The 8841-nt window shown below is 35.8% G+C and overlaps 1 protein-coding gene across 4 annotated transcripts; it reads right to left on the minus strand.

The window, feature by feature from the left end:
• Nucleotides 1-60: 60 nt before the first annotated feature.
• LOC107933568 (calmodulin-interacting protein 111) lies at nucleotides 61-7155 on the minus strand. Of its 4 annotated transcripts, none has more exons than XR_001693656.2 (11): nucleotides 6512-7152; nucleotides 6221-6379; nucleotides 4973-5844; nucleotides 3998-4202; nucleotides 3515-3722; nucleotides 2518-3011; nucleotides 1857-2283; nucleotides 1631-1711; nucleotides 1308-1498; nucleotides 1050-1183; nucleotides 61-463 (listed from the first exon to the last, which is right to left on the minus strand). XR_001693656.2 is itself a non-coding variant. In XM_016865816.2 (11 exons), the coding sequence occupies exons 1-10, from the start codon at nucleotides 6797-6799 to the stop codon at nucleotides 1093-1095; spliced, it is 3069 nt and encodes a 1022-aa protein (XP_016721305.1). In that variant the 5' UTR covers nucleotides 6800-7143; the 3' UTR covers nucleotides 61-463; nucleotides 1050-1092. The 4 variants fall into 4 exon arrangements, 2 of the variants coding, with proteins under 2 accessions (XP_016721305.1, XP_016721306.1); XM_016865816.2 differs by having other exon boundaries at nucleotides 1050-1236; nucleotides 6512-7143; XM_016865817.2 differs by lacking the exon at nucleotides 6512-7152 and having other exon boundaries at nucleotides 1050-1236; nucleotides 6226-6379.
• Between the last annotated feature and the right edge of the window lie 1686 nt (nucleotides 7156-8841).

The following is an 8841-nucleotide window of genomic DNA, read 5'->3' on the forward strand; positions in this document are numbered from 1 at the left end:
TTGTTGTTAGCTCTAATCTAAAGGAAATAATTATAGTAGATAAGGAAATTGGCACTGTTCTAAGTAGAAATTAGGTTATTAGATAAAACTTATAGGGGTCCTCAAAGAACTCTGAAGATCAATAAATTACAAATCAATAGACGTGCTATTACATTTTACAAGGCAAGCCAAGTCAAAATTTTGGGTTTCCATAAATCCATTCTACTCTACTGCATCTTCTAGCATTGGTAGCACTTGCAAAAATCCTGAACCAGACACGGCTAAACTGAAACTCCATCTCACTGCCAAAACTAACTCCATTTGATATAAAATGCACATATTAATTGCTCCATTCTTTCCACAGCCACTGGACTGGGCTGGACATTTTGTTTAATGTGTTCTTGATGAAAGTATTCTCTGAGCCTATGATGGCTGCTTTGCCAAGCCACCAAACAACTCTGAGACGGGCTTTATTACAGTCTGCCTGCATTTAGATTGAGAGAACAAACCACATTGATTCAATCACATTCATACTACAGAACTCCAAAGTTTCAACTACTAATAACATCAAAGAAGTCATCTTTCCTTGATAGAAACCAAACTTGTTTTTTTATTAATTTTGATGCTATCAAATTCTAAACCCCACCAACAGGAAGAAAAAAGAAAAGCCTTCAACTATGTCACAAAGTGTGTTGATCACTATAGTTTGGTTTCTTCAAACAGAAACAGTGCAAGGGGTTGCCATCCTATAAGATCTGATACGGAACAGTTGAGCTTTAGCACTTTGGCTCTTTTGGATTAATATATATAGTTCCTTTAAATCTTTCCAGCAATGGTTAGCTTTAGAACATTAGTCCCTAAGGACAAATCACATATACAGTAATGCCAAATCTGACAGAAACCCAGATTCAAGATCATATGCAAATATGCAAGTTCTCATTGATTATATATATTCAGTTGCTGTGCGTATTTCGCATGTTGAGATTGTTAGAGCAAGAGAGCTACATCACAGCTACTCAGTGTAATTGACAGAATATCCAGAAAAGTGAAGTAAAAGAAGAAATGTTTACCAAAATGTGAACCCAGTCAATCTAGTTGAGCACTGCAGAGATCCTAGTTCTTTTCCACAGAGCTGGAGTGAACAAGCCTTTCAAACTTTGCTGATAGCTCTTGATACAACTGAATCTCCGATGGCCGTGCTTGTCTGATTGCAGTTTTTATGTGGCACATTGTTAATTCTTCAGCATCAAGGCTCTCCTGATTCCAACTTAACATTAAATAAAAAATGATAAAGAAAGGTCCAAAATACAAAGCTTGAACTCACAAACCTCAAGAGCTATGACAGCTGCCTCCCGGCAAATCAATGATATATCGGCACCAGTACAGCCCTCCGTGAGATGAGCAAGCTCTTTTAAGCTAACATCAGAGCTGCAAGGACTTTTGCTCAAATGGATGCGAAATATATCTTCACGGTCATTCTCATTTGGTGGTCCCACATATAACAGTCGATCGAAACGTCCTGCATGAATCTTTTGTTAGATAATATGAGAAGGTAAACATGTTCATGCCATACAAGGACTAGAAAGTTGTAATGTTGGCTGCACTCTCCTGTGCATCAACAGTGGCAGGGAAGGAGAGAGAAAGAAAGGACCTGGTCTTAGAAGGGCAGGGTCAATCTTGTCTGGTCGATTAGTAGCTCCAATAACAGTAACATCAACTCTTTGATGCAAACCTAGAACGGCGAGAATTTTAATCCAGTCAGTATACTACAAGAAGAAAACTACAGAGCATTTATATCCCATATGAGAAAATATATATATGTGAATGAAAGCACCATAAATATATGAGAGAAATAATGCTTAGCATCTAATACTAACCATCCAACTCAACAAGAAGTTGACTCATGACCCTGTCAGAAACTGAAACCCCATCATTATCCTTCCCACGAGTTACAGCAAGGCTATCAATTTCATCAAAAAAAATGATTGACGGAGCATTAGCCCTTGCCTTTGCAAAAAGGGATCTTACTGCCTTCTCAGACTCACCAACCCATTTGCTGAAAAGTTCTGGACCCTTCACCGCTAGAAAATTCAATCCAGCCTCAGAAGCCACAGCACGAGCCATGAGGGTTTTGCTACAACCTGGAGGTCCAAACATCAACACCCCTGTGGGAGGCCGAGTACCAATCCTCTTAAATGCATCCTGGTGTTTTTGAGGCCATTCAACAGCTTCCATTAGCTGAGTTTTGATCTCCCTTTGACCGCCAACATCTTCCCAGTTAACTTTTGGAACCTCAAGTATGATCTGAAGGTAGAGAAAAAGGGTCGAATACATGGTAAATAAATCAATTTGCAACTCTAAGAAATATCAGCTTTGATCCTTTTTAGTTAAAATATTCTAAAATCATGTTGGAAGGATAAAATTGTGTACACGGCAACTGTTATTTGGTGTTGTCATAACAATAGTAGAGACCAGTTCCATTGAACAAATTGCAAGAAAAGATTTCCCCAAACAACAGTTATATCTCTAGTCACATACCTCACGCATGGCACTAGGTCTCACTTTCATCCTGGCCTTTTCAAAATCCTCAAACACCAAACTTAGCAGGCAATTTTCTTTCACCAAAGACAGTCCTTCAGAATTATTGTTAATGCCATTCTGGATGCTAGCTGTTATTTGTGAGACCATCTCAGTAGAATCAGGCAATTTGCAAGAGGATGCAGAATCTGAAGAACTAGATGAAATGTCTCTTAAACCACTTCCACCTTCCATTCCTTCCATATTATTGCCTGACTGGCCTACATATGTTATTGGCATTTCACAGGATCCCAAACCACGACAAGAAACTCTAAATTTAGAGTAGCGCCTAAGACAAACTAAAGCTGCCTCATTACAAAGGGAAGCTAGATCAGCACCTACAAAACCATGTGTAGCCATGGCAAGTTGCTGAACTTGCATATCTGAAATGCAGTGGTCCATGTTTCTGAGAAGAGTACGAAGTATATCTAGCCGTTGCTTTGGAGATGGCACACCTGCATATGAATTATCAATCTAAGCATATCAGAGATCAGGGAAAAAGATTTGCTACTTGTATTTGCACCAATTGGATGGACAACAAAAGAAACAACAAAACCTATTATTCTAAGTTCATTTATGATACCACAGGCTTCCTTGAATATGGTAAGTGCACTAAGAGTTCCCAGACTTGAATATTTATTATATTCATTTATTTCTTAATATTTTAAGCTACTAAGAGAAATTTCTAAACTCAAATATCTTTCCATTTCTTCCTCCATGCAAGCTTTGAGGAAAAATAAACAAGAAACAACTCCATCTGTTCGATATTTGATTAAATTATAACTGAATTAGACTTTACCCACAACAAATCAGTTTGTGAGAACATCATAAATAATACATAGTACTTGAGATGGAGTAGATGATGTCATTTATCATGTGAATGTAAGAAGAGTTACCATTAAAAAAATTATCAAGGTAATGAAATTTAATATCACAAAGACAAAATATTCTATCTTACCAATCTCAAGTTCCCTGTCAAATCTTCCAGGTCGTCTAAGTGCAGGCTCAATGCTATCAGGCCTGTTGGTAGCAGCAATCACAAGTACTCCATCAGTTGTACTAACCCCATCCATCAAATTCAACAAAGTAGCAACCATTCTTTGGGATAGTTGTTCACCTCCTTCTTTCCGTGCAGGAGCTATGGCATCCAACTCATCAATGAAAACCTACAGAGAGGAACTTGGTTAGGATGCATCTAAGAGGTACAGGAGATAAGCAATGATTCTTAGAAGACATAACCTTCAATTTTTTCCTTCAAAAGATAAAACTGAGGGGTTAAAATTGACATGTTAACATTTTGCTACAACGTCTTACACCCAAGAATTTGTTGTTCATCCACTTCATGGTGTCACAAAGTCACAACAACTAAGCATAGAGTTATAATGCACACAGTGAAGAAAGCCAACAAAACTAACCAAAAGTTTGAGAGAACAAAACTAACCACGGAAGGTGCAGCCTGTATAGCTGACTCAAAAACTTTGTGTAATTCTTGCTCACTTTCTCCATGATATTGACTAACAATCTCGGGTCCATTAACACAGAAGAGGTTAACACCAGCATCATGAACACATATCCGTGCCAAAGAAGTCTTTCCCGTTCCAGGTGGGCCATGAATAAGCACTCCCTTTGTAGTTTGTAAACCAAAACTAAAACAGTTACATTAGTGATCAACATTTAACTTTTACTATGAGAAACAAAAGAGAGAAAAAGGATAGAAACAAAAGAGAGAAAAAGGATAAAAACAAAAAGCATCTGTGAATGAATGCATCAGTGAACTCCAACATCTTAGAAAATAGCAACAAGAACACTTTACTGCTTAAAACAACAAAATGCCAAATTCAATTAAAAGATAAAAAGAGATTTTTTCCATGTTATGGAAATCGAAACCCACATAATATATAGATTTTACATCACAGGCTCGATTGTCCAGCCCTCACAAACTCATTCAAGTTAGCTGATCATGGACCAAACTTTCATCAAGTATAGGTAACAACAAAATGCCAAAGTCAATTAAAAGATAAAAAGAGATTTTTTCCATGTTATGGAAATGGAAACCCACATAATATATAGATTTTACATCACAGGCTCGATTGTCTAGCCCTCACAACCTCATTCAAGTTAGCTGATCATGGACCAAACTTTCATCAAGTATAGGTAAACAAGTTTTAGAGCCTGATGCTAACCAGCTAGTGCATAATCTGATCCTTTGTAATTTACCTTTTTACAAACAAATACATTCTATGCATTACAACATGCCTAATCTTCATTTTAATGGACAATTTCAACATCATAATAGTTATTTATATGGAAAACAAAAAACTTTCACAGAATAGATTAGTATTTTATATAACAGACCACTCAGTAATACTATTAGTTCCAAAACGTAAACAAGCAAGAGCAAATTTATATCATTTACCTTGACAAAGCATTCTTCACCAATGAGGAAATGATTTCCTTCAATATTGCATATTCTTTAGACAAGCCACCCAAATCTGGAATATCATGCTCCATAATGGTTTTCACATTGCCAGAGTCATTTTGCACACACGGTGAAGGTCTTTCAGCTTGAGTTTCAGAAGACAAATCCAATGATGACCGTAAGTATACTTCAGTCTTGTGGTCTACAACAAAAGCACTATTCACATGCTCCATTGGTTCAAGAGTTTGTGGGGGCAAGCTATGATGACTTCCATTTGCCAAATCTTGGTTACTGATACCAGCACCTATCACACAGAAAATGCAAAGCTCCGAAAGAATTGGAATGGCCACAATATTTCCACGCAATAGATTTCGTGAATACAACCATGAAGTAGCACAGGTCTCTAGTAGCTTCTTAGAACTTTCATCCCTTAAAATCTCTTTAACATCAAATGAATCAACACATAAACCATTTGGTTTGGAGATATTTGACGCAGAGCCTTCACAAAAGGGTGAATCTACCTGAGCAGAATGAAGAGAACTCAGCTTTGACTGATATAATGGCGTCTTAGGGGAAGATGTTATTCCATTCTCAAATCGATCATGACTTCTCCCTGTAGAGAATTCCATTTTAGATTGTATATCATAGCTTGTATTTACTGTATTCTTAGAAGTCAGCTCCAGATGCAATTGCTGGCAGCTATACAATGAGAGGCAATTAGAATTTGGGTTATGACCCTTTTCACTCTCATTTATAAGACCAGTTTGAAATTCACTTTGAATAGGGTAAACAAACACGATACTGCCAGAAGAGGGAGAACCCAGTGTATATGAAAGGCTTGAAGACAATCTGACTCCATTCTTCAAAACCTGGAAAGAAAGAAAAAGATGAAGGTAGAGCATAGCATCAAGTCCATTTGTAGCTTCCAAAATTAAGAAGGTGCAAGTTAAGAGACATAGCATCAAGTCCATAATTTACAACTTATATGATATCCATCAATTCGCCTTAACAAAATATGCAGCCCCAACGGACCCTCTGAAATATATTCTACCACATAAACTTCATAAGTAGTTACCCGTATCCTTTCAGAAGTAACCAACTTTTATTTAATTGTAATGCATCTACATTAGGTATAACAGTAGCGGAAGCATCCGCTTCCTTTTAACTTTTGTTTAAATTCATACCAAAAAAAGGAGAAGATAGTATATAAAGAGAGTTAGACTACCATAAGATGGTCATTCGAACCTTACAAGATGGAAAAACTGTAGCAAGTGCAAAGTAGTTTCCAACTTCTTTTGTAGTTTCATTGGCCGAACCAACACCAAAAGGTAGAGTATATTCATCTGTTACAGAACTTAAAGGAAATCCATTTGAATGTTTATTCTTCAAAGCAGAAAGTGAGACCTAGCAATGGGATTAGAATATAATTCAGCAGCAGAAAAGCGGTGGTGCAGCAAGGGTAAGAATGCAATCCTTGAAAAGTTACTAACATTTCCTATCACATACTAGAAAGTAGAAACAGTCATAATGAATTACCGATACTAATGAACCAGGAGCGAGATAAGAAGCGACCATAGAAGACTCTGACAACCAAATTTTACAGCTTCTAGTTTCGGAATCAACATAATTAACTCGTCCAATGAAAGCAGATTTTCCAATAAGAGAAGGATATTGCTTCGAAACTTCGTCAATGGAGCACCTAAGATCTTCTTCACTAACTTCTGAATCAAGAGAAGTCACCGACGGTGTCCGTGGAGAAGCCGATAGGTCGGAATTTGATTGCCTTGAAGGCGTCTTCGATTGCTTCTTGGACTTTGAAGGCATCTCCAGGGCAGGCCCCAAAGCCTAGGATCAGAAAGTAAAACAAAGACGAAAGAAACTGACTGCAGTGGAACTGAAGAATGGCGAAGCTTTCTTCTTGAGGGAGGCGGCTCTTATTGTGGTGCCGCGAACAAAGCGAAAACAAATGGTGAGCACTAAGCAAGGGCACTGTGAAGCCCCTAAGGTCTCAAAACAACCGCAAGTTGTAGGTTAGAGTCAGATTTATATTTTGGGGCCAAATGTGGTGAGATTAATTACACTAGCGATTAGATTAGTTACTGTAGCAGTGAGATTAGAAACAGTGGTGGAGTGTATGTTTTGTAGCGGTGAGGTGAAAATAGAAAATGACTTTTAAGAATATTAAATTAAAAATGATATATAATAGAAGTTTTTAAAATTATTTAACAATTACACTATTAATAAATGATTAAAAATTAGTACAATTATATTTATTTTCAATAATAAATAATTAAAAATGAATTATTACAATTACATAAATATGCTACTGTTGGTTTTTACTAATTCTTAGCCCATAAGTTGTTGAACAGCTCAGTTTAACAAGAAGGTTTAACAGTGTTACTCAATTGAACTAATTCCGTTATCTATCTTTGTATGAAATTTTACCTACATACCAAATCCTTTAAAATGTTTTACTAATTTGAACAATATTATAAGACATTGGGGGTGATAAAAATTAACTTAAACTTTAAGTTTGATTTAGTTTAACATTGGAGTTATAATATAAGATTAAAGACGTCAAAATATGACTTTATAACATTAGCAATTGTTAAATCCCTGTTTAACCTACAATCAATCAAAACATTATTTCAACAGAAATTAGATAAAATATTTTTTTAAATGTAACATTCATATTTTCATATCTTTATACTTTTCATTTCATTCTTACCATTTATATAATAAATCAAATTTAAATATATAATTTCTACTTCATTTATATTGAAACCCAAGGCATACACTTCAAATTTAGATCCATGTTTCCAACATCACACTAGTGTATTTGTCCAATAGATTGGAATTTTCATCAGAAGAGAAAATGCAAAATGATTCACATTTGAGCTAAAGATGAAGCAATGCAATGATGAATGAAAAATGATTCATTTCTTAATTTCAGAAGAAATCCAATAGAAACCACATGTTCAATTCTTCATCAACATATCTGATTCATTTCTTATTGTTCATGGTTCAAAAACCATCAAAAGCTTGAACGAGTCAATTATATCATTCATCATCCAACTACTGTTGCATCTGGATTAATACAAGCATGCTGATTAACTGAAAAAGAAAAACCAAACAAATAAACAAAATGTGGACAACAACCCTTATTAATGTCGGAAACCCCAAAACTGCAACCCCTTTTAACTTCAAGTGTCTTAAGAAATTGCTATGCTACAATACCTGCATTTGTTCAATAACAAGCTACTAAGAGAGTGAATCAGATGGGACTGGTGCACCATTAAATTCAGCCATAAGTGCTCAGAGGCCTGTTCACATGCCAGAAACATTTTTTAAAATCGGTAATATCAGCTTCGTAACAACATAAGTATAAGATACAATCTCACTGAGATTACTGGTGCAAGGAATTATATATGGATTACAGATTAATATAACATGTAAGCCTTTTACAACTATTGGAAGGTCAACTATACAGACCATATAGCAATACTACACTATTTTATCCTTTGAGACTGAATTATCAGTAAAGCTAAGAAAAAGTGAGGTACTTTCTTGTAGGTTCAAATATGAATCTAACTTGAAACAAAACAAACATACAAAACAATTCAAGAAATCAGGTGATAAAAAAATAGTGCTTTTAAATATCTTGAACCCTCGTACTTATAATTTATAACCAGAATTGAAGAATGGAAGGAATTTCTAAAATGTAACCATGCCCTTATAGTATATGGATGGTATAAAATCCAAGATATATACAAGCATCCTCCACCCGAAGATAGTAGAAATGCTCCACTGCAGTTTACTTTGCATTGCAAATAGAGAGAGAGCAACTTTATAGATCCAATCTCTAT

This window comes from Gossypium hirsutum, chromosome D08, assembly GCF_007990345.1.
Source record: "Gossypium hirsutum isolate 1008001.06 chromosome D08, Gossypium_hirsutum_v2.1, whole genome shotgun sequence".
NCBI lineage: Eukaryota > Viridiplantae > Streptophyta > Magnoliopsida > Malvales > Malvaceae > Gossypium > Gossypium hirsutum.

Excerpts from the sequence above, each read along its gene's own strand:
- LOC107933568 (XM_016865816.2), bottom strand. The coding sequence starts at position 6,799 with ATGCCTTCAAAGTCCAAGAAGCAATCGAAGACGCCTTCAAGGCAATCA. Across the intron at positions 3,012-3,514 it reads TGACAGGGAACTTGAGATTG|GTGTGCCATCTCCAAAGCAA; the intron begins GTAAGATAGAAT and ends ATTCATATGCAG. Across the intron at positions 1,712-1,856 it reads ACTTCTTGTTGAGTTGGATG|GTTTGCATCAAAGAGTTGAT; the intron begins GTTAGTATTAGA and ends TCGCCGTTCTAG.